This window comes from Lutjanus erythropterus, chromosome 19 (assembly GCF_056507025.1).
Source record: "Lutjanus erythropterus isolate fLutEry1 chromosome 19, fLutEry1.hap2, whole genome shotgun sequence".
Classification (NCBI taxonomy): domain Eukaryota; kingdom Metazoa; phylum Chordata; class Actinopteri; order Lutjaniformes; family Lutjanidae; genus Lutjanus; species Lutjanus erythropterus.
In genome coordinates, this window is record NC_139335.1 from 32,894,100 (window position 1) to 32,920,209 (window position 26,110).

At 38.2% G+C, this 26,110-nt stretch overlaps 1 protein-coding gene across 1 annotated transcript in view; it reads right to left on the reverse strand.

Annotated features, from left to right (window-relative positions):
* Window positions 1-1,604: 1,604 nt before the first annotated feature.
* Window positions 1,605-26,110, reverse strand: part of igf2bp1 (insulin-like growth factor 2 mRNA binding protein 1) — an 83,506-nt gene continuing 59,000 nt past the window's right edge. Inside the window, exons 4-15 of the mRNA XM_084743726.1 lie at window positions 18,849-18,900; window positions 16,983-17,046; window positions 14,763-15,056; window positions 14,284-14,418; window positions 14,084-14,206; window positions 12,979-13,114; window positions 12,610-12,732; window positions 11,289-11,405; window positions 9,993-10,067; window positions 9,756-9,887; window positions 9,458-9,571; window positions 1,605-7,748 (exon numbers count right to left, since the gene is read on the reverse strand). Of these exons, the coding sequence (XP_084599852.1) occupies window positions 7,593-7,748; window positions 9,458-9,571; window positions 9,756-9,887; window positions 9,993-10,067; window positions 11,289-11,405; window positions 12,610-12,732; window positions 12,979-13,114; window positions 14,084-14,206; window positions 14,284-14,418; window positions 14,763-15,056; window positions 16,983-17,046; window positions 18,849-18,900 (1,521 nt within the window). The 3' untranslated portion in view covers window positions 1,605-7,592. The remainder of the gene's footprint in view (window positions 7,749-9,457; window positions 9,572-9,755; window positions 9,888-9,992; window positions 10,068-11,288; window positions 11,406-12,609; window positions 12,733-12,978; window positions 13,115-14,083; window positions 14,207-14,283; window positions 14,419-14,762; window positions 15,057-16,982; window positions 17,047-18,848; window positions 18,901-26,110) is intronic.

A 26,110-nucleotide genomic window follows, 5' to 3' on the forward strand; every position in this document is an offset into this window, starting at 1 on the left:
TTTTTTTTTTGTTATTTTTGTTATTTTTGTGTCCTTTTTCAAAAAAAAAAAAAAAATTACCTTTACCTATTTTTTTCTCAAGAGGTAGATCAACAAAACAATTACATGGTTACAGGTGTCGTGCCCCTTGATTCAGGAGGTGAAATCACAGGGAGGGGAAGTGGAGCAGCAGGGCAGAGCTGAAGGAGGATTGTGGGTAATTTTTAGCAATCAGACGCAGGTAAATAGAACAAACTCAGGTGTTAAGTTCTGATTCAGAGTGAGTGACTGACTAGAAGCAGCTTTGAGAAATTATTCCCAGAGCGACAGCTAACACCTCGTTATGATCGGACCGTATGTGGACCAATCAGATTACTCAATATTTCTACCTGACGTGTAAAGAAAATCCTTGTCCCGGCTGCCCACGCCACCCCGCACCACAATGTGTCCATATTGGGTTTTTTTGTCTTTTTTGTCGTTTTTTTCGTATTTACTCATTTATTTTTACAGTCCCATCTCTAAACTGGAAGGTAAAATTTCAAAAACCGAAAAATAAATTAAAGTCGAAGAGTGGAAAAACAAAACAAAACTGCGACTGTAACATAGACTGTCCGTCCTTTCCGTCTGCATGTCTTTCCGACTGACTGACTGTTTTTGCTCTTGTATGCTTGCAATAAAAGAAAATAAAAGAAACAATCTTCTGGCTGAGTTTGCTTAATGTTTTTGAGGTAGCGTTCCTAGTTATGTGTCACGAGGTTTGTTTGTTTCGTCTCGGTATGGTGTCCCTCAGCTGGTTCTCTGCTTTGCTTCGAATTTGTCGAGATGCAGATTCCGTCTCTACTGAGGGGCGGGGGGGGGGGGGGGGGGGGGGGGGGTTCACGACAAGGGCAAGTTTGCATTGTTTTATTGCAACCTGTCCTTGTAAAGAGCTTGGAGTCTGTCTGTCTGTCTGTCTGTCTGTCAGGGCTGAGCTACATGTTGTAAGGTCTAGAAAGCAAAGCTGTACTCTGCTGCCACAAACAAGAAGCTAGGCGAGATAATTCACCCAAAACTCTCAGTTCCCAAGCTTAAAATCTTTAAAGGACAACACCAGTGGGTTTGTAGCCTATTTACTGCACACAGTTTACGTCAGTGCTGAGCATGTTCTAAAACGCGCTTTTCCACGACTGTCAGTGCATTTCATTGCACTCTAACAGTCCGGTTGCAGACACCTAAAGCTGCTCTAAAAGAGTATTTCTCCATTGGGAGAAGAGCGACACTGAAGTCTGAAGTTTTTTGAGGTTTTTTTGAAAGTGCCTGCCCTTTTCCAATCAGTTTCTAAGGACGACCTCTCAGATGTTTCCATGTAATAAACCATCTGGCATGTAACATTAGCTCAGGGGAGCATTTTAGCATTTTCCAGCTCACTGTTCCGGCGTTACGGCCTGCAGCTGTAAGGGTTTAGTTGAGTCTCACTGCTCTCATGATGTAATTATCAGCCACAGAAGGCAGAAGCCACATGTGTTTCTCAGGAGACCAACCTCAAGCTAGAAGGAGAATGACTGTTGGAGGTGACTGAACTTTTTTATTACACCTAAATGATACACTTAGTGCTTTTTGGTGAGAAACACTAAAAGTAAATTAAGTTTTTTTGCAGGAACTCTCCATGTTGTATCTTTAATTGGAAATGTGTTGGATAATTTAGATCACCAAAGTATAATATCAACTAAGGCTGGTTTGTGGAGCCCAGAGCCCAGTGGGGCCCCGATTCCATGGTGAGGAAATCTTCCCACCAGTAAATAAACTCGTGACTCACCTGTGTCACATTTTACAGATAAAGATATCAGTTATGAAGCTCAATAGCTGATCTGTAATGTTAATGTGATTATTGTGATCAAATGTTAGATCTTTAGCTCTTCCTCTTACTTTCAACAAAATGAAGGCTTAGAAGGTTGGTTGAGTTTCAAGTTATCGTATTTGACTGACATCTACAGACAAGTTGTAAAGTAACGCTAACGTTGAGTACACGCAGCTTGTGTTGTTGGCTCCTTTTCAAGCTTGCCTGGTTTAGCTAAGTTAGGCTTAGTCTTGACAAATTAGCACCAGCTACAACTGGCTGGCAATGCTAGGCCTGCAGTTTTTGCCCTTCCAGCACCCAGCTGTCAAGCAGCCTAATTTTGTCACATCTGACATCTGACTCCTGTGACTCTGCTGCTGAACGGACATTTTAAGCTCATAATTGTCACATTTGACATCTGACTAAGGCTAGAGATATAATTGTTTTTAACTCCACGTTGGCAGATGCACTCCAGTGCATCTTGGATGCCTCGTCCATTTGGAGCGATGGTTGTGTGTATGTTCAGAAATTAACGCTACGCATACGGGAATCACTGGCTTTAGTATTAAAAACACAATTTTGTTAATGGTCAGATTATAGATTATATGATTTATGATGTTTTAGAAAATGCTCAGCAGTGATTTATAGAAACCTGCACTGGTGTGATCCTTTTCTTTTCAAACAGTCTTGAAATAAGCTTGAAAAAACAAAATCATGTAAGCTTGATGCTGAAGTTTTAGTGTGTGACGACTATAATGAGCTTTTTTACACTGTGTGGCACCTGACACTGCCAAACTCTGTCCTAGCTGATACAACTTATCAATACATCACTCAACTTGCATAAAAATAGGACAGAGAAGGAGGAGGGTCACTTTTTGGACCCAGAAATGAGCCAGTTCTGATGAAAACCAGATGAAACATAAGAATGGATTTCTGTCCCAGTCAGGATGCAGGCTTCGATTTGTGTCTGCCACAGAGCAGGAGTCGTATGCATTGTGTGCGTCTCTGTGGAAACGCAACAACCATAAAATGTCTCGGCTCTATTGTACATACAAAAACAAGATGAGAAGAGTTCAGTTCCAAGATGAGATTTCACCATTTGAATGTAGTAATCTTCACTCTGAGTACTACTGACGTTATCTTAAGAGCTCTTCAATGCGTTCAGTATTACAAGTTATTTGCTCCAAATGGCTCCATACTGCATTCTGGACTGAGCCCCTTCCTGTGTGTTTGGCACAGTTACTGTCTGTCGTGTACTGAGCTACATGTTAGTAGTTCATTGAGTTTAGTAGCTGTTTTGTTAATAGATTTGTGCATTCAAAAACAAAAGAAGAAAACATGATCAAATTCAACTATTTTTCCAAAAGAGTCAGAACATTGATTGTAAAAAAACAAACAAACAAAAAAAGGTGGTTAAAGTAATGAAAATCGAAAGGTCTTGAACAGAAGTGAGCAAAACGAACACGATGGAGACCAGCGCAAGAGAGGGCGAGGGACCCTTACGTTCCCGCCCGCTCCAAAAATGAAATGATTCTTTTTTTTAATAATAAAAGGAAATAAAAACATCTCACTCTTCTTCTCCTGGAGTACAGAAGGGCAAAAAAAAAAAAAAAACAAGGAGAAAGCGTTAAACTGTTTGGTGGAAGGACAATGGGGGAAGAGTAAGAAAAGGAGATAGTGGAACCTCCCTTCTTCTTCCTCCCCTCCTCCCATCCTTCCTTCTCCTCTTCCCTCCACTCTCCACCTCTTTTCTTTAAAGAATTGCATCAGGTGTCACAGGAGGTTCTCAGTCGTTTTGATAGTTTGACGTTTGTCGACATATTTCTTCAATTAGTGCAACAGTACGTCCCCAGATGTCACGTCCAAATAAAGCTTGCTGTATTGTCATAACTAAATAAAAACAAAAAAATAATAAAGAAATGAATCCTAACCAATCCAAATGGCTGCAGGCTGAATAATGAATCCTAAATAGTGTGTCTTGGTGGTTGTGAACAGAGCTCTATGGTTTGGAAAGGGGTGGAAACTTAACACAGGGCAACCATGTTGAACTGTGAAGTTACCCCCCTCTGGACAAAAATGGAAGCATCAACACGGTAGAATAGACTTTTCCCTGTTTGATGGTGAGCTGTTGGGGTAGCCGATGAAGATTGACGGTGGATGACGCCGACTGCAGGTAAGACATTAAAAAGATTGGGAGTTATCTGGCAGTGTCCTTCAGTGACTTGGCTTGGCGCAATCTTTCCTGTCTACACGGCTTTTCCCATTCGGAATTTTTTAGCTTTTTTTTCTCCAAAAATACAAAAGTATTGTGATCACCTTTTTTAACATCTTATGTACAGGTTTTAATCTATTACTCAGCTGGGTTAATGTTGTTTTTAAACTCTCTTGCTTAGCTTTTTTTTTGCTCCCATTTTTTCAAAGGTTCTTGGATGTCTTCCTCCTCAGTCAGGTGGAACACAGACGGAGGGGCCATAGGTTCTTGTCCTACTTTTTTCTGCTTTTTCTAAAGTTTCACCCAACCACATCCCCTGACAAAAATGAACATTTAAAACCAGTGAACACAAACACACACACACACACACCTGCATTCGCTTTCACACACAAACACACACCAAGCACACATGTAGCCAACAGGGAGCATCTGAGGTGTCGTGGTCAGTGCACAGGTAATAAATATTCACATTCAGAGAAGTCAGAGCTAGTTCAGGCTTGTGTGTGTGGGTAAAATGCCCTCTGCTGTCTCCATGTACAGTCACGCTATAGATGGAGCACTACTGCTGCATTCAACACAACTCTGATCTGACAAGTTCCTCACCTCCAAGTGAGCTAGATAAAAAATGACAGGGTGAAAGCTGACTTAGCTCACTATCACAAGTTTTCTTTGTCGGTGAGGAACTTAAACTCTTGAACACTTGAAGCCCTCTCATAATGTTTGGCGCTAAATGATGATGTCATCACAATAAGGCAGGAGAAGGAGGTCCTTCAGGGCACAAGGTGGACCAGTAGCCACAGTGTTGCAGTGACATATTGCAACAGATGGATTGTTCAGCCTGTATCTTTAGTACCCCACCTATGATGACATGAGCTCAGTAAAAAGAGCACACAGTGGCATGGTGGGCCACCGTGTGCACCTTGGGGCCCCCTTTCAAGTTAACACCACTCCCCATGTACAGTCAAGCTATAGATGGAGCACTTCTGCTGGTTTCAACACAACTCTGATCTGACAAGTTTCCAATCTCCAAAGGAGACATGTATAGACAGACAGGGTGAGAGCTTACTTAGCTCACTCTCACACGTCTTCTTTGTAGGTGAGGACCTCAACCACTTGAACACTTGAAGCCCTCTCATAATGTTTGGCGCTTCATGATGATGTCATCACAATAAGGCAGGAGAGGGAGGTCCTTCGGGGCACAAGGTGGACCAGCAGCCACAGTGTCGCAGCGACTAATTGCGACGGATGGATGGATCAGTCTGTATCTTTAGTATCCCCCCTGATGACATGAGCTCAGTAAGAAGAACATCCAGTGGTACGTTTGGTCACCGTGTGCACTGTAGGACCCTCTCTCGAGTTAACACCACTCCCCATTGGCCAATCTTCCGTTTCAGACAACGGCTGCTCCAATCACACTTCAGGAAGACAGAGAGCATGTTTCCTCACCTAGAAAAGGCAAAATGGCACCCAACCCATTCCTGCTCTAGACCAGCATTTTATCTCTCTCTGCTTTGGGGAAAAAACACAGCCTCCTCGTCATCCTGAGCTCATTCAACCATCATCACACAAAAAAAAAAAAAAAAAAAACAGAAAAAAATAACCAAAGCAACAAGACAATACCTAAAAAAAAATACTTTTTTCTTTAAAAAAATAAAAAATATTCAGGACTATCAGCTCTTCTTTTCTTTTTTTCTTCTTATATAAAACACCAGCAAGCAAAAAAAAGTTAGGAATACTGAGGTAACTTTACCCTGAGGTAGGTTTTTTCTTTTTCATTTCTTCTCTAATCTGTTCTAATCTTGGCGAGAGCGTCCAGGCGTAGACCCCGCCCCTCATTATCATACGCAGGCAGGGTCTGGAGGCTCTGCCCACAGGCCTTTGGCAGATTGGGAGAGAGAACGAGGAAGCCGCTCCCCTTCAGACTGATTTTACCCTCTCTGAGCTCAAGGCAAGGAGCTTTGGAAGACTTCGCCTTTTTGGTTCCGGCGCTCGGCTGAGGCCAGTCTTAAACATTTATTTTTAATACAAGCATCAGAGGCCATGTTTGTCCAAATGAACAAAGGCGGCTTTGATGCAGTGATGGTCTTAAGGACCCCAGCTCCTCTGAGGAGAAAGCCATCCTGTCTTAGACTGGCCTCGAGTGTCTAGCGCTGGTGGAAGGCAATGAGCAGAAGGTCTCAGACACACCTTGTCTGTCTGTCATTGCAGGACTAATTCAAACAGGTGTAGAAATCCTCACACCTGACTCGCTGCCTTCAATACATTCACCCGAGGGGCCGGGCTAACTCACATATCATATATATATAATATATATAAAATATGCCGTTTAAGGTGCGGGCCGCTAGCCACCTAGCATAGGCTGGCTGTTTTTATAAAGTTGTTTTATCATGGTTTCACATGAGTGAGCTAAGCCGCTGCAATAGAACTGCAGGACCAGCTGCGACCTCCGCTCCCCTTACTGTCTCTTGCTGCGCCTTCCGCCACACGGCTAAACGTGGAAGGGGGAGCTCAGTGCCTCCCCAGCCCCCCGCCTCGTTGTAGGCTACATTATGCTACATATCATAGACAAGGAACTGGGAAATATACAGAAGACCCCTTTAAAAAAGGCAAGGCGGCCAGACACAGCATTTCTTAACATTTACATGAAGATTATATATTTACAACCTCATATTTTCTCCTTTTTTTTTCTTCTAATCTCTCCGCTATTCAGAGAGGTCTTTAAAGAGCAGTGTTAACATCTGCGGCCCCTCTTCTAGACTCTCATTGGCTAGGATGTTAGGGGTGGGTGGGGCTAATGCCAGACCCATGACCTATCCCCCTGTGCCACTGCAGCAGTTTCCCTGCTCCCTCTCCCGGCTCTGCCTCACTGCATTCTATCAATAATAGCTCTGAATAAAACATTTCTATACATATATCTCTATGTTTAAAAAAACCACCCTTAAAATATAGGACTGACTGCAGATGGTTGGAGAGGTCCGTACAGGGCGACAGAGGAACAAACAGGCCTCTGCTAGTGTGTCTCAGAAACAAAGATGAGTGGAGCCAGCCTCCCCCCTCTGCAGCAGATCTGAACAGGTCGACAGGTGTAAACAACAGCAGTAAGGCGCCATCCTTACAGGGAGAGTAATGTCGGCCATGTTGTTTAAACCTGTCTGATGCAGGACCTGTTAAAGTTGCAGCAGATGAGGAGCTGGCTGCAGCCCGACCAAGGCACACTAGGAGGACGCTGCCCCTCCCTCTCTCTATCCCTCCTTTCCTTCATCCCTCCATCCTCAATCAGTCTCTCTTCTGGCCTGGCATCTGGTTTCTGTTCTCAAGTTTCTTTTTATCTTAATCCTCTTTTTTTTTAATTCATTTCATCTTTTGATTTTATTCATCTTCTCTCTTCGTCTCTAAACGCCGATCTTTCTCTCTGACTATCGGGCGTACTCCCTCCCTCTTTATATCTCTCCCTGTCTATCGCTGGGTTCGTGTGTCGCTCTCCTGTATCCGTCCGTCCGTCTGTCCGTCCGTGCATGTGTCTGTCTGTCTGTCTGTCCGTCAGGCAGGGGGGGCCCACGGCATGTGAGGAGGGTGCTGGGACCCTCACTTCCTGCGCGGCTGGTGATCCTGAGTCAGTCCCTGTGTAGGGCTGCCCATCTCTGTGAAGCCCTCGGGGTTCGGGCCTGAGCCCATGCCCATCCCACCTTTCTGTGGCTGTTTGACCTGGGTCAAGATGTCCCGGATCTTCCTCTGAGCCAACTGGAGGACAGAGAACAAATGTGAAGGATGAGATGATTTGTGGCAAATGAAGAGCTGCATAGGTCAAGATCTGTGAGTAATAATAGAGCTTAGCAAATATATTGATATTATATTGCTATCATATTTATATCATGATAAAAGACTAGATAAGGTCTTAGATTTTGGACATTGTTAAATTGTGATATGGCATAGATTTTTTTTTTGCTTTCCTGGTTTTAAAGGCTGCATTACATTAACAGTGATGTCATTTTCTGAACACAACTGATGTTACTAGATGTTCTTTTATTTACCTTTAACCACTGACTTATGATATTTACATTACTGATGATTATTCATTAAAAATCTGTGTTCATTTTTCATGAAAGCACCAACAATACAATAATGTAGCAACATTGATTTTTGTTCAAAAATGTTGTGATATTTGATTTTGTCCATATTGCATCCATATTGGTTAGTTATTTTAGAGCAAATGTGTATATTGCGATATATATATTGTGTATTGTGGAACAGCCTCAAAATATCGAGATATTATTTATAAGTCATAGCGTAAAAATATACTTGTTATTTATACTAGCATCAAACTGCAGATAGACAATGTTATCAACTAGCTGGTGAACACAGTGAAGCATTAAGAAGCCAAGAAAACAGATATTTTTTCCCAGTTGATGGAGATCAAATCAGAGCTAAAAGGGGAGTGAAGGAGTCCACATCACATCAACTTTATATTATATGTCAGTGAAATATTTACAGCTTATTTGGGTGTTAGTGACCAAAAAAACGAATTAATGCAAATATTCGTTAGAGAAAATGATGTGTCAGTAAGGTTGGGAAAAGGATATAGTTGAATATCATCTACATAAAAATATACTGGTACTCTTTGCCTACTGATGATGTTATGAAGGAGAAGCACGTAAATAGAGAAAAGAATGGGGCCCAGAATCGACACTTGAGGTTCACCACAACTCTGTTCTGTAGACACCACATCAACCTTACATCATAATATGTCAGTGGTGTATTAACAGCCTATTACTGTATCAATAATATTAATATAATAATAATCAATTAATAAATTTAGCATCAACTATTTCAATAATTGATCAATTTGTGTAATTCTTTTAGAAAAGCAAGTAAAGATTCTGTGAATATTTTCTGGTTTCTTTACTCCTTTATGACAGGAAGCTGAATATCTTTGGGTTGTGGGCAAAACAAGACATTTGATGATGTCATCTTGGACTTTGGGACACACACTGATTGACACTTTTGCCCTTTTTCTGTCATTTTATAGACCATACAACTAATCGATGAATCGAGAAAATAATTATATTAATGGACAACAAAAATAATCTTTAGTTGCAGCTGAAATCAGCATAAAGATGTAATGATACTCTATGCTTACTAATTATGTGATGAAGAGGAAGCATGTAACTAGAGAAAAGAACGGGGCCCACATCACACCACAAGTCTGTTCTGTAGAGAAGGAAAGTTAGCTATCAAGTGCCACAAAGAACCGTTAAGAGCCAAACCAAGGAAGAAAACTACATGATATTAGTCCCTGATAAATGCTGTCATTACTTTGGCATTATTACACTTTAGCCCTATGTGGCTAGTACAAGGAGCACAGCCTGTACTAGCACTGGTTTCATGCTTTTAAAGTGAGTTAAAAGTTAAAGCCTACTGCAGCAGCAGCAGCAGCAGGGTAGCAGGAGTACCTGGCTGGCGTAGAAATGTCCATTGATCTTGACGATGACCTGGTCATTTTCATCGGGTGTCTGTTCCCTGGGGACCACCACCTCAGCTGCTGTCAGGTTCTGAAGCTCATTCACCTGTAGACACAAAGTTTGGTTTAGTATGAAGCAACAATATTATGAATGTTGCAAGTGCAAAAAGGTTTAGAACAAAGTTTAGAACTGAGTTTTAAAGACACCTCCACTTGAGTACAATACTTGTTATGGCAACCATTGCATGATAAGCAAGAAGGGACTGTAATCTAAGGTTCAGACGACTTACCGTCTTGCCTCCCTTGCCAATGACCCTTCCTGCAGCGGCAGCAGCCATCTTGATGTGTGTCTCCAGTTTGACCTCCTCCTTAGGCCCAAAGAAGTTCTCCTCCTTCAGTTTGCCATAGATTCTGCCCTGCGCCTGCATAAGGGACACAAAAGGCGTTAATAACCCATGAATTGATAAGATACTATGCTAAAACATAATATATAGATAGATATGAATCAGCTGCTTGTTAGTGTTTACCTTAAACTGAGCCTCAGGAGGTCCCGTCACAATCACCTGCCTCACTTTAGCATCTGGAGTTTCAGCTGGAGCGATCTACAGGGGAGGAGACACACATTACTGAGCTTCAAGAGTTTATCAAGAGAAAAACACAATCTCACAATCGTCTTCTCTTTGTTTTATGAGAAACAAATGAGACTCTTAGTTTGTATTTATTGAAGTCTCATCTGTTTCTTCTTCTCAAGTCTTTAGACCACAGTGGGCAGAAAACAACAAGCAGGAGTCTGGTTCCTTCAAAATTGTTCCTGGGACTAAAAGTTACAGGTACTTTGGGTGGAAACATGGCTTAAGAGGACACTTTAGTGAGATTTAGTGAGTAAATCAAACAGAAAGTGGAATTGTGGGTGTAACAAAAATATAATTTTGCCAAATCCATGAGGAAAATTATTGCAACAGAACACGTTTTGGGATTACATGTAATGGGATTATGTAATCTGGATACCAAAAACAGGTAACTATATTCCATTAAAGTTACAGACTAAAAAAGACATAAACAAATTACAGACACATTTAGTAAAAATGTGGATTATTAGCAGGATTACAGTTTTAAAATAAAGACAGATATCCTACCATACACAGTTCACACACAGCTGTCAATTCATTATCATGATCTCTAGAGAAAAAATGATTCACTGGGTGGTAATTTCAACATTTCTTGTCTTTAAATCAATCAATAAATTGCACACAATTAAGTAAGGAACAGCTGGACAAACTAAACTAAACCTAACAACAATTAATCATTTATTATTTAACAATTGTTTTGCTAATAAATTAATTGAGTATTTTTTTTTAAAGAAAAAAAGTCCAAATCCTCTGATTTCAGCTTTTTAAATGTGAATATTTTCTGGTTTCTTTATTCCTCTCTGACAGTAAACTGAATATTTTTGAGGTGTGGACAAAACAAGAGGACGTCATCTTGAGCTTTGGTCAACATTTGTCACTATTTTCTGACATTTTATGGACCAGACAACTAATTGATTAATTGGGAAAATATTTGATTGATTAATTATGATGAAAATGAAATTAGTTGCAGCCCTGAAAAACTTTATTAGGTTGAACAATTTCACCATATTTTATACTAAGGTAATCCAAAATAATATAAAATAATCAAATTACATGACTTTAATATTGTGATACTTGGATTATGTTACTGATTTTTTAACAGTCACTGTATCAGAACACATTTTTAAAGTAACCCTCCTCACCTTGTGACAGGATTAATCAACATGTAGCATGATAACTGTAGAAAGTACAGACCTTGATGGAGGCTCCGGCGAAGCGGCTCAGCTGTTTGATGTGCTGTCCCTTCTTTCCAATGATGGCTCCTACTGCCTGTGCTGGGATGTAGACATGGACTGTCTCCTGCTCTGGAGCCTGAACACACACAAAGTGAACATTTCATTACATTAATTCAATATCTCTTATGGGATTAATGTCATGTTACTGGAACTGTGGTCAGCAGTTCATTTTGATTATTGTGACCTCACTGTGCAGAATGATGGATGTGTACATGTGTTTTTTTTTTTTTTTTTTCTCTGCGTTCATCTTAAATCGCAGTTTAACACCTGGACATGCAGCCGGTTTGTCTTTTGGTCATTGCATTTTCCATTCAGAAACAGGTATTAAAAAACAAAAAACATGTGGTTGTTTGATTTTCTTTTTACAATACAAAAAAAAGAAAAGGATGAAGGACTCACATAACAGCAATAACTTCTCACATTATATCACAAATCATGATCCATGAAGTCTTGTTGAATGTGATGTCACCAAATAAGTCCTAATGTGATAAAACCATTCCCATAATACAACATGATACCATTCATAATTTATGTTGAAATTTTCAAAATTGAAAGTCCATGATGACTCAGACTATAACTATGTAAAATTTGGAGTTATTTTACTGTTAAATTTTGAGAAAATAATAACTTCTAAACATTATTTGAGCTGACGTTTTTTTTTTAATATTCTAAGAAATACTATGAAATAGAAACATGCAAATCAAACATTTTACCCTTTTTTTAACCATGAAAAAGAAAAAAAAAATCACCTTGTATTTCAATCTAACTTTAAATTTTGTAAAATGAAAATCAAGTTTTGTTTTTTAATGAAAAGAAAAAGCAGTAACCAAAAGATACACTGACCGACATACCAACAGGATTTTGTGATTATCTCTTAAAACTGGCTTGGAGGGGAATTTTCAAGAAAATACAAAATAATCAGTTCTTAAGAACTGTGAAAATAAATGTTGGCTAAATACAAGATTACAGCTGAAGGATATTTACATTTGGTGTGGGATCCAAAATTACAAAAAGTTTTCTGATCAAGGAACAACAAAGTCATCATTTCAGAAAAAACAGCCTTCATTTGAATTATTTCTCTGTGTATCAGAGGTTTTTTTTTTAAGATTTCTTTTGCCCATTTTAGAATTTTCTCAACACATCACAACTTCAAGTGAAGGAAATGTGGGGAAAATAAACAAAGGTGGATTATTAGGTTTCATTTGACAAAAGCAAAGCATTAAAGAAGGTGGTCTGCACTGACGGATCTCTGTGGAAATGTACTGAGCAGGTGTTCTTACCCCGAAGCAACTGTAGGGGGCAGCAGCGGACGTGTTTCCAGGTGGGGGTGGGGGCATGTTGGAGGAGGAGGGGAAGAGACCCAGAGCACCCAGGTTGAGTCCAGGGATCAGGTGGGTCTGTTGCTGTAGAGAGGAAGGCTGCAGGTTAGAAACCATCAGGAGGTTTACAAGCGTGTGTGTGAGGTTGCACAGAATTGATGGGGACTGCTTGAATTTGCGCAAACTGCAACATCACAATTTATTGGAGGGACCAATATATATGTGCATTTAAATATATATATGTATATAACCAACACAGAGTTTATAGGAACATTGAGGTTGTGTTGTATAATACAGGATGTGTGTGTGTGTGTTTGCCTCAAGACTCACATTCATAGCAGCCACGTCGTTCTCGTAGGCCTCTCTGATCTTCTTGGTGATCTCCATCTCTGCTTGACAGCAGGCGTTACTTGTGCCTTTGACCGTGATGGTTCTCTCTGGATTGTACAGTGTCAGCTCCACAAGTCTGCACACAGTAGACAGAGAGGTCACTGATGTTTAACACCACAGCAGCCGAGGCCTTTTCAAATGTATACCTACAATAACTTTGCTGAATTAAAAAAAATAATAAAATACAATGTTGCTGCTGTCTGACTTTTCATAAAAGTGTCTGTACTTGCATTTAAAATGGTTTTAACATAAATTAAACAAAATGCAAAGAAAATGTGATTTTTTTTTTACCTGTTTCAGATTTAGGCAGTCATACTGACCACATGAATATCACCACTTTCATATTGTTAGTTTTTGCACAGTTGCAGATGCATCTCAGGTGCTTAGCTGCTATCATTGTCTCTGTCAATACACAAGTGGTCTCAATTTCCAAACAAATAATTAATTAATTAGACTCAATTAAAATAAAGTAGGGGAGACCAGGGACAGTTGCAGCACTTTTTGTTTTTGCACCTATAACTCACTGAATTTTTGTGTTGCAGCTCTCAAATGTTGAAACAAAGTACCCTTAATTATTACAAAAAACAATGTTTCATCTTTTTTTGTTTTTGTTCTCGTTCAGTCTTTTCCCATAGGCTACAATTATTTTTTGTGATGGTTCTAATATTAAAATAACACATTTAGACTCTCATAAGATACATTGAACTGTTCATCACTCTGAGTAATTCTAGATGAATCTAAAATTTGAATCAGATCACTGATGGTTATTATCCTACAGAAAAATACTGCTGTGAATATATTCAATCATTAAGGTTTACTACATGTGATGGCTGCATGTTGATAAACATATAAATACATTTTACAAAATGTACAGTTTTGTGTTATTCATCTTTTAAAAGATAATCTAACAGAATAACTACATTAATCTCTTAGTCTGGTATTTATCAAGAGAGATTATAGATTTTGGAAGTTAAATAAAAGTGTGTGTGTGTGTGTGTGTGTGTGTGTGTGTGTGTGTGTGTGTGTGTTTGTGTGTGTGTCTTACGGGGAGATGGTGATCTTGGTGTCTGTGTCCTGTTCAATTTTTTTCAGGTTGCGTCCCTCCTTCCCAATCAGGCGTCCAACAAAGTTGTTGTGAGCCAGGATCTTCAGAGGAACCTCATCAGCTCTGCAAACACAAACCAAACGTTCTGTCCTGCTGTCTCATGTGAATACAAACACATGTGATTGTCATTCAGAACCTACGTCTTGGTGTCTTTAGCCTCCTGGTGCATGATGTCCAGGATCATGCGGCAGGCAGCTGAGCAGCCCTCAGGGGTGGAGTGGATGCTGATGGGCTTCTCAGCAGCGCCTGCATTCTCCTTGCGGTGCACGTCGATCCTGCAGTGACAGGAAAACAGGAGTTACCATGGTAACCATGGTCATACACTGTAGTATACACATGAATCTGCAAATCAAGTGACTACTAGTATTTATTTACATTGCAACTGGACGTACTCTGTGCATCCTGTGTACTTGTCATGTATATTTTCTGTATTTTGTCTTGTACTTTGGCTGCTATGACAATTAATTTCCCTCCAGGGATTAATAAATCAATAAATCAATCAATTAACAGCAAATAAAAGTTCAAGCACTTTTCAAGGTGCATTTTCAAGGGTGTGCACACAGTGTCTTCCTGTTGTGTAGACATTGTGCACACACAGAAGACGTTGTTCATCACTCACTTGCTCTGCGTCTGCTTGGTGATGTTGCGGATGGTGGCTCCCTCTTTGCCGATGATGGCTCCGACAAACTGCGTGGGCACCAGCAGTCTCAGAGGGATGTCAGCGTGCGCAGGCTTGGGGGGCATCCCGGAGCTCGGGGACCAACCGCGGGGCCCACCCCGGGGCCCATAGCCAGGGCGCCGGCCATTATCGGGCCCCCGCTGGCCTCCTTCCAGCTCCGAGTTCTCATCTGGGATGTAGGAGACGCGCAGGGCATTGTTCTCAAACTGGTATCCATTCAGCTTCTGGATGGCTCTGAGAGGGACACGAGCACAGGGTCAGCTACTGCACACAGCATGTGAGGCAGACAAGAGTTACATGCTGCATTTCTCTTATGTTTTTCTTCTATTATAGTCATAGTAATGATTATGGGAAATGATTATTATCAGACTTTCAAACTAATGAAAAACGGGGCACACATCAAGTGAAGTTAAGTGAGGAGTGCTTCAGTCATGGCCCCTCCAGTGGAGCACCATGGGACCTAACTTCAGAAAAAATATGAACTGTAGTCTATAGTGAAAGCCAGTCAACCTGTATACACACACTACACAAGGTGCACACGTGAGGGCCCCCCCCCCCCCTTATCTCAAAGCAGGTGTCAGTGTTTACAACTTTGATGAGAGGATGAAACAGAACTAAAGAGAAAATAACATCAGAGAGTGAACAGTAATCAGGTTAACTTGTGTTTCCTCCTTTACAAGTTTGATATCATTCATTCACAGTAATGTAAAGTTGATGCTCCTCCCTCTGTCTGTCTGATGTTAGCTGTGCTGCTGTCTGTCTGTCTGTCTGTCTGTGTCCTGCTGACAGACACATCCAGGGCTGCTCTGTGACTTTGTGTCTGACAGAAGTGAGAATGAAATAAAACTATTTATCATATGTGATGAGTGCCAACCTGCAGCAGTGTTTATAACCTGCAGCTCAGAAAAGATGACCCCATTGCATGTGAACATGCATTCATATGCACATGCATAATTTCCCACAGCCTCTGTAGAGACCAGTCTGTCTGATGTTAGCTGTGCTGCAGTCTGTCTGTCTGTCTGTCTGTCTGTCTGTCTGTCTATCAGTCTGTCTCTCCAGACAATATATGGACATGATGTTACTCCTCTGAGGTGCACATCATTTTAAAAAAATACAATGATTATCTGTCTCCCAATCAAGATTTAGTTACAGTCAGGAATGTAAAAGTATTCGGATCCTTTACTGAAGCAAAAGTACTAATATCACACTGTAAAAATACTTTACTAAAGGTCCTACATTCGAAAAACCTTACTGAAGTAAAAGTATGGAAATATGAAGGTATTCGTGTTACAGTGAAATGTTCCTGTCAGTATTATTATGTCTGATGTTTCTGGATTAATATCATCGTTTTAATGTTACTGCTGTTTACTGCTGTAGATGTTTAAGGTTGAGCTCATTTGAACTACTTTAGAGGTAACTGTATATTATTGTTTTAACTTAAAAAAGGGTCCAGGCTGCCTTAAAAATTGAAGTTGACTGAATTTAAACAGACAAACTGAGGTCATTTTTAATGATTCAAAACAAGCAAATTTTTCTGTTAAATAAAGTTGATATTAATTCAGTTTTACTTGAGAAAACACGTTCAGTTAACAAATTTTAAGTTTAATTAACTTGAATAAATAAAATTTAATGAAGAAACTTAACTTATTTAATCTGAAAAAAATGAATGAAAAGAAAGAAAAATGATTAGCTGATTCCACTAAATCCTTGTATCTTTTACTGTGTAGATCCTCATCTGTGATTGGCTATTTCTGTGATTAAACATGATAATTTCATCATTTTGATTCAAAAGATTCAGGTCTATAAATTCAAAATAAATACTAGAAATGTTCAAGCTCACAAACTCAAAGCTCAAGTTTCATGTTGCAGTTTCCTTACATGACCACTAGATGTCACACGTGGAGCATAAAAACAGCCATATAACTTTCTGAAATTCTCACTGCAGTTTTATTGAAATATTCATTTAAATGAAATGCATTCTAGCATATTTTAGAAGTTTGGTTAAATACACAACCACGCAACATACCTCTGACACAGTTCTGTAAAACATGAAATAAGGCTCAGAAAGAAAGGAGAATAAAAACAGAAATGGGAAAACAGCTGGTTTGAGAGAGACAAAGGTCAAATATAGAGAGTGTAAAGGATGATGGAGGAACTTACTGTCTGGCATGCTCCCGGGATGCATATGTGACATTTACCACTGCAGTCTCACTGTCTGTGTTCACTGAGAAAAAGAGAGGAAAAGAAACTCTTAGATGCAGCATGTGTTTGTTTTTTAACAGGTCAGAACAGATCTCAGACTTGTTTGCTCAGGTACACAGACAGAAGAAAGACTGGATGAGAGCTCCAGCTGTGTGAAACATCACGGAGCGGGCAGCTGGAGGAACAGGACTGCATCCTCACACTGACTCACAGGCTGATTTGCTTTTTCCCCAAATTAAATTCTTGTCTTGTCTGTGGTCAGCTCCTCTCTGACAGGAAACATTTTTCACCATTTTCTGATATTTTATGGATCAAACAATAAACTGAGAAATTAAGAGACTGATTAATCAATGATGAAAACAATTGTTAGTTGCAGTCCTAAAAACACTACATTATTAATATTTTAATACTGTGATAGAAAATGCTTTATTTATTTATTTGAACACACAAACAGAAACATTCATGCACACATGAAACTATAGAAAATACCAAATATAATACTGTAAGAACCATTTGACCATTTTCAAATTTATATGTGCAATTATTTTTGTTGAATTCAAAAATACACTGCTGCTGGTACCTGACTTTCCTAAAAGAATCCACATGAATATTTTCACTGTCATATTATTACTTTTTGGACAGCTGCAGATGCATCTTGGTTGCTGAGCAACTATCACTGTCTCTATCAATAAAATTTAACAAGTGGTCCTGATTTCCAGTTTCTTAACATTAAAATACAAAATTTTAATTAGACTCAGTTAAAAATAAAGTAGGGGAGACCAGGGATGGTTGTAACATTTGTCTCAACACCTATAACTTACTGAATTTTTGTGTTGAAGCTCTTAAATGTTGAAAGAAAGTTCCCTTATTAAAAACAGCAAGGCTTCCAACCTTGTCTGGTTTTATTTTTGTCTTTGTTTTCCAGTCTTTTCCCATAGGCTGGGATTATTTTTGTGATGGTTCTAGGTGGAAATTTCTCATTATTAATGTTAAAATAACATAACAGTTTATAATCTTTTAAAATACATGGAACTGTTTCTCACTGAGTAATTCTAGATGAATCTCAAATTTGAATCAGATCACTGATGGTTATTATCCTACAGAAAAATACTGCTGTGAATATATGCAATCATTACAGTTACTACATGTGATGGCTGCATGTTGATAAATATATAAATACTTTTTACAGAATTAACATTTTGGTGTTATTTCATTTTTAGAACGATAACCTGACATAATAACTACATGAATCTCTTAGTCTGGTATTTATTATGAGAGATAATCAGAGTTTGGAGGTCAAAATGATGCTTCTGGTTGTTCCAGTAGTTCTGGACTTCTGACACTTCCGGTGTTAAAAGAGTTGATGGATGATGGCTGCAGCTGGCAGCAGATAAAAACCAGTGTAACACAAGGCACATGATGCCAGAAAGTACAAAAACTACAAAAACTTTTCTTAAAATTTTCTTACATACATAAATGGAACTAAAAGGAAGTGAAAAAAAGGACAGAACCCTCATTGTTTCAGTTACTACTTACAGGGTTGTGACATGCTGTACACTGGCTGATAAATCAACTGCTGTCACTGTGACAGACATACAGTTATCACTCTGCCACCACTCGGGGCCAGCAGAGGGCCACATGGAACCACAATCCTGCAGGACTGGGGACTGTTTTGAGGTCTTGACTGGCTTGTATTGTTCCTGCTCTCCAGTTAGTAAAATAAATGAGGCGTGTATGGCAGACGTCAGCGGTGCAGTACACAAACCAGAGAGCAAAGATCGGACGGGCTTGAAGTTAATTGAGGGTAAAGCTCAGACGTCTCACCTTGTTCGCAGTTCTCGACGGTCCCACACTGAGCCAACAGACCATCCAGCACCTGACACACACACACACACACACAGAGAGAGAGAGCGAAAGAAAAGAGAACAAGGACAGAAAGAAGACTGTTAGATCATGTGGGGAAACACAGCAGCATTATCATCATCATTTCAGTGAGCAAAGATAAAACAAGAATATTAATAACTTATATATGGAGAGGTGGCTTGAAAATGATCTATACTCAGGGTTACTTTAAAGATGCACTGCAAACCCAAACCCAAATAAGTTATCAGTACTCAAACAGACTGAGGCAATCATTTGCCACAATTTTCATGAGTTGATAAACTCAAAAGTTGGAGGATCAGAGCTGGAACACTTGGAGTTACATGTACTCTTTGATTACAGTTAAATTAAAATGATTGATTAAGCCAATTCAAATATTTTCAGTAACTCAAAATTTTCATTCAACCCTCTAACTGCAATAGGTGAATAAATTCTAAGTATAAAAACTCATTATTTCAAAGTAATATAATAATAGTATAATAGTATTAAATAATACATGCTTTCAAATCTCTTAGGGACCTTTTGATGGACCTTATTTCCCTCAATTAAATCATTATGAGTTTAAATTCTACTGTCACTCAAGTTTTAAGTTATTAGAACAATTAGAAACAAATTGAAGTTATCACCACTTACTGCAAATAATTCTTTTGAGCATTTGGTTTTACAGTGTGTATCACAGTGTGTACACTTACTAATTACCTAATAAAAACCTAGTCAGTATCACAATATTAAATTAATGCAACTTGATTACCAACTGTGAATTTTGGATCACATCAAAATGATTAATTAATTAATTAATTAATCCTGCTATAATCTTGTCACTTGAAAAACAGGATGGCCGCCATGCTTTTTTGTATTAGAATTTTAATTTCACTAGAATTTCATTTCACATTTACATTGATTTCTTCAGAGTAAGTATTTTAAACTACTTTTTCTAAGTAGTCGTATTTAACCAAACTTTACAAAAGTGAGTTTTCAAGGTAACGTCCCCAACACTGATAAGAATTAGGATGAAGAATTACACTTCAGAAGAGGAGGAAAGAGCCAGCACAGGAGTGAAAAAGCTTTTTGCTAAGTTTGAGTAAAAGGAAACTTTTAACAAATGACTTGATGCTACTTTCAGTGAAGTCTGAAAGGAACTTTTTAAAGCAGCTCTTAAGTTAACAAATGTTTAATCACAGAAACAGCCAATCAGAAATGAGGATTTACACAGTAAAAAAACATACAAGAATTTAGCAGAAACAACTCATCTTTTTTCATGAATTTAACATAAATATATAAGTTTTATTTACTCAAGTTAATTAAACATTTCTAATATTTTTTCTCAGAAAACTTAAGTCTTTTAACTTGAAATGATGAGTTGAATTCAATACAGTTTTTAAAGAAACATGATCAGCATATTATATATGTTATATATTTCCCAGCATGCTTTGTTTTAGACTTAAAGCTCTCATGAGATCTTATTTTTTATAGTTTGAAGAGAACATGATGGAAACTTGCAGTGTGTCTACACTTTAAGATAAGTCTAAATTGACTCTTCAAACTGATAAAATGTGACAGGAAATCCAATTTGTTTGTAATGCTGGTTAGTGTGATAGAAAACTTGTTGATTTGACTTAATATCCGAAGCTTTTTGAACACGTTTTCTCAAGTACAACTTAATTAATATCAAGTTATTTGACTAGAACGGTTTATTTGTTTTGAATCATTAAAAATTATACCTCAACTTGTCTTTTTGAATTGAGTCAGTTTAAAATTTTAATGCAGCCTGGACACTAACTTTTTAAAGTTGAAACAATAATTTATTTTTTTACAGTGTATCCTCCATCCAATCCATTGTGTTCCTGAAAACAGATGTGATTTTAATAGGACAGTGGATGAAATGGAAACAAAAAGAGCTAAACTGGAGCAGGAAAGAATTTCTGCAGCTGGTGAATCAGAGAATAAAGAACACCAAATGCAAACAAGAGACTGAAACTACTGTTTCAGATACACATTACTCATCATGATATTTTGTACAGTGACATCTACTCTTAAACTTCAGACAACTCTGGAGTATTTTTAATTATTGGTTTGAGTTTTTATGTTTGTGAGTCGGAGTAAAAGTGAAGGATTTTACTTTTATTTTTCACAAGTTTCACTTTGAATTGAACTCATACAGAGCTGTTACAGCTTTTACCTACAGCACCTGTACAACCAAAGCCTTTATCATCAAATCTAAATTCTTACCTATAAATTCTTTTATACCCACAAATCAAGGCCACTTTTTTATTTTACCAGCTCTTAAAATGTACTTGGAATTATAATTATTTAAAACTTACTAATTTCCAGAGTAAGAATTCAACAGAGGACTGATCAAACTATGAATGATCGTTTCATTTCAAATGTTAAAGATTTGTGGTTTACATGAGTGACACCAGATTATGTTGAAAATCAAGAGAATATTCAAATTCAAACATATTCCCAACCTTGGAAACGTGACAGTTAAAATGACACATTTTCCAAACTTTGTAGGAACCTTTCTCTTAGCAGCTGGACAAATACAGCTCAGGTTCTCCACTTCAGCTGGAGACCAGGCTGATTTCTGATTTCTGATTCCTGTGGCTGTTTGTTTGCTCACTTTTGTGGATTACATTGTTTTTTGTATTTGTGTTTGTATAATTCTTACTGAGGTGAGATTCCTTCTATAAGCCATTTTAAATCTCGCCTGCACAATTTGATTCTTGTATTTCTCTCGTTAATTTTTTCTTCTGCTATTGCACAAAATAAAAATCATAAAAAATGTTCTCATTATGCAAAAGATATGATAAATGTATGTAGTTTGGCACCTGTCTGTGCCAAAGATTGCTGCAAAGATTCATTGGTAACTGATTGACTATTAAGTTAAATGCAAATATATTATATTTTCATTAAGATATGGACAAATTCTCTGATTTCAGCTTCTTAAATGTGAATATTTTCTAGTTTCTTTACTCCTCTCTGAATATCTTTTGGTTGTGGACAAAACGAGACATTTGAGGACGTCATCTTGGGCCTTTTTTTTTTTTTTTTTCTTACCATTTTCTGACATTTTCTGGACCAAACAACTACATAATTAGAGCACATTTTTGATGCAGAGAACAGTCTAAGATTTCTTGTCCTCTGAAGTTGTGTCAATTGTCAATTTTCTAAAAAAATGCAAATTTATGCAATGTTGCGTCTAATTATAAATAACACATCTAAATAAATGATATATTACAAGCTTTGCTTCCTCATGCTTTTATTGTGAAGTACTGAATGTTTCCTGTGTCTCTGCTCAGGCACAGCTCTCCTGTCTGACATGATCACTGATTTCTTCTCTGGGTGCTGCTGTGACATGTGACCCTCACTGAGCTTCAGCTGCAGGTAAATGACATGTTTCTGTCAGCTTTGCGGAGAGACGTCGCCCCCGTGTGGACACACACCGCGGCATCAGAGCAGCGGAGAGACGGAGGAGGAGAGGGAGACGATCTGGCTCATATTCAAATCACACACACAGACACACACTGACACTCCCACAGGCTGTTGCTTGCCAGAGGAGGCAGGCAGTGTGCCACACCCTCACAAAAAACAATAACGGCACACACAGACACACACATACTGAGAGATTTGCTGTTCTAAGCACTAGTTTTGTAATGGTCTACAAAAAACAAGCTGAATCTTGATTTTAGTTTTGTTTAAATATGACACAGGGCTTCAACTAATGATTATTTTCATAGTCAATTAAATGGATGATTGTTTTTACAATTAATTGATTAACAGTTTAGTCTATAAAATGTCAGAAAATGGTGAAAAATGTTGATCAGTGACGTCCTCAAATGTCTTGTAAAACTCTTCAAGTCCTGAAATCAAAATGCTATACAAGATATATAAAAACTGTATTAAAATATGATGGAAATGTCTCCAAACAAAGCAAGAGAACAGGTGTAAACAGTATGTTCAGTCTTTGTTTGGCTATTTTCATCTGTTAGTCAAACTCTAATCATATATATTAATAGAACTTTACTGTTGTATCTGTGATAATATTTTCTCTGATGCAAAGTAAACTGATGATGACATTATGCAAAGTTAGAAAGAGTAAAAGTTAAATATTTCAGTGATATCAATTGGCTGCATAATTAATTGTAATAATCACAACATGGCCAATAACCAAACTGCAGGAGCTGCAGTTTTTCCAGACTGTCTTATGATGAAGGACTGTAGAGCTGCAGAGACGTCCTGACCTGCACATCTTCTTCTCCAGATGAAAGAAAACATGTTTGTTTGGTTCAGACACCAACAAATGTCACATCATCATGATTTTATTTTGTTTCATGTTGTTTTTTTTTGCTGAAAAAGAAAATTGATTTTTTGATTTGATTTTTTTCTACCATGTCATGCAGCCGTACTATTATTAATTAAATTTCACTGTCTAGTGTTTAGAAGTAGAGGTGCAACTTATGATTATTTTCATTATCTGATAATCTCTTGATCATTTTCTTGATTAATCAATTACTCCTGTCACAATCTTGTCACTTGAAAAATATCTTTCAAGTCTTTCCTGTAACGATTATTTTCATTATCAATTAATCTGTCGACCATTTTTTCCACTAATGAATGAGGTGTTTGGCCTATAAAATGTCATAAAATTGTGGAAAATGTTGATCAAAGTCCAAGATGACGTTTGCTGTCAGAGAGGAGTAAAGAAACCAGAAAATATTCACATTTAAAGAAGCTGAAATCAGAGAATTTCTTAATTTAAAAGAATACTTAGCCAGATCAATATTAAAGGAAAACATCACTTTTACATCATTATTCTCATTTTAATTGAAAAACATATTAAAGCAATTATGATGTGTTATTTTTTCAGGGATCTGTACCACAATATTTAGTTTGACATTTCACCTTTAACAAATATTGTGCATTCAGTGATCTGAAAACTGCAGTAGATCTTATTGTGATTATAGAATTCTGATCAGTTATTCGGCCCTATGATCAATTGATGACCAAAATAGTTCTGATTAATTTATTAATCGATTCATAATCAATTAATCTTTGCAGCTCTATTCAGAAGTAGTTAGATCTACATTAACAAGAAAAACCATATGACCATATAACCATTTAAAACATTTTGCTGACCTGTAATCTTTAGTTAAAGTTTTTTTTTCTTTTTTTTAGATAAACTCGAATCTTTGAGTTTTACAAACTAAAAAAAAAGCTGTGAACCTTGTCTTGTCTTTTTTTTAGTGCCTGAAAAATTTAATATTTCTAATCGAAAATAAAATTTTAACATTTACTTTCATTTCAATGAATCTAATTTATATTTTTTTGAAAGAAATATTTTGAGTTTCTATAAGTCAAAGCTTTAAGTTTATCTAAAGAAGTAAAGTAAATCATCACAACTAAAGATCAGTTGCTGGTAAAACTTCTTCAGAACTTAAGAATTTGAGTTGGGCTAAAAACTGAAAAATCTAATGCAGTTTGTTGCCTTGAAATGTTGAGTTTTGTCAACTTCCTCGCTTTTACATATGTCATGTCATGTTGTTCATATGTATTTTGTTTGAATCTTATGTGTGTGTATTGTGTTGTACAGTTGTTCATGGCTACAATATTCTGCCTTTCTCAGCTTCTTGTCCTTAAACGTTCCTGTTCTTGGTTTTCGACATCCAGCTGGAGCAACAAAATAACTGCAGCAATTAGTGACCATCAATCAATAGGTTAGAGCTTACAACAGTTAGCCCATAAGTTGATCAATACATGACTATTAGTTAATGTTCGATTCTAATCACTGGGCTCCCGTTGGAATCATCTTTCAGCTGCACTGTGACCTGCAGCTTCCACTCGAAGTCGCTCTTCTCCACACAGAGCTGTGGGAGCTTTTCGTTCAGATACATCCACGCAGAAATGTGTGGATCCTGGCCCACAATTCACAGTCAGCCCACTGAGGTGGAGGCAAATATGACCCATAAACACCCTGCACATACACACACACACACACACACACACGCCTAAAGTGGTGCAAATATTTACTTGCAGTGAGGTCAGCCTGGGTGGCATTACAAGCTTCAACATCAAACCACTCAGTATCAGACACACTGGACCAGGTTCTCAGAGTGGAGGGGTCAGCTACAGATCTGTGAGCCTCATGTAGGTGTGTGTGTGTGTGTGTGTGTGGCTGCAGGGTGATCACTTCTCTGAACACATGACTCATGTACATCTCACATTTCTGACAGTGATGCTGCTTTGACTCAGTGAGGCCTCCTTCACTCCTCTCCCTCCACTTAACAAAAGATGCATTTCCACTGCAGGAACTTTCCTCAGGGACCGGGAAGCTTTGGAGGAACTTGTGTTTCCTCTGCAGAGACCAGGGTCTGAATTAAGTTCTGGGGACATTATTTTACATCTTAAAAAGTTCTTTTTAGGAGGATAGGTCTTGAAAAGTTATAGGAACTTCAAGGCTGGGGCTTGCTGAGCTGAACATTTCTGATCGGTGGAGTACTCGCAGCATTTCATTTCAGTTACCACTTCTAAAAATCTGCAGTTGCCAACCAGTTTGCTTTCTTCTGGAACTCCATGTTGATGTGTTGAAGTACAATGACCAAAAACAGACAACAGATGGACTGACGACAAAAAAACAAAACAGCTGTCACTTTTTCAAATAAGTCAGCCGACTAATTTTCCTAATCTTTTGCGAGTCTCTAGACCACAGTGGAAATGCAGACAACAACGGGTGGAAGGATTTTAGTTCCATAAAAAGAGGAAAAGTTCCTGCTGTAGAAACACAGCAAAACTTGTACTTTTGGAAAGTACTAACCCCCAAGCCAGATTTTTTTGGGCCAACTTAATTTAGACCCTGGTCCCTGCAGTGGAAACACGGCGAGTTCTTTCAAAGGTTGGGGTAGGTAGAAGTCCGTCAGAACTTGGAACTTGTACAAAGTTGGTTTTGTTTGAAGTTGTAAGATTTATTAGGGCTGTCCCTTGACAAATTTTGGGGCCTTCAGAGCTTTCCTCAAACCTGTAGCCCTTTGCTGATATACTTTAATATATTGTGATTATGAGTATTATGAGAGATTAGGACAGGAAGGACGACATCAGTGCAAGTCTTGACAATCAGGATTGTCTGCTTTACCCAGGGCAAGAAAAAAATGCCTTGTCAGGCTAGTAAATCTAGCAATTCACTTGCCCAGTTGGAGAAGTGGTAATAAAAT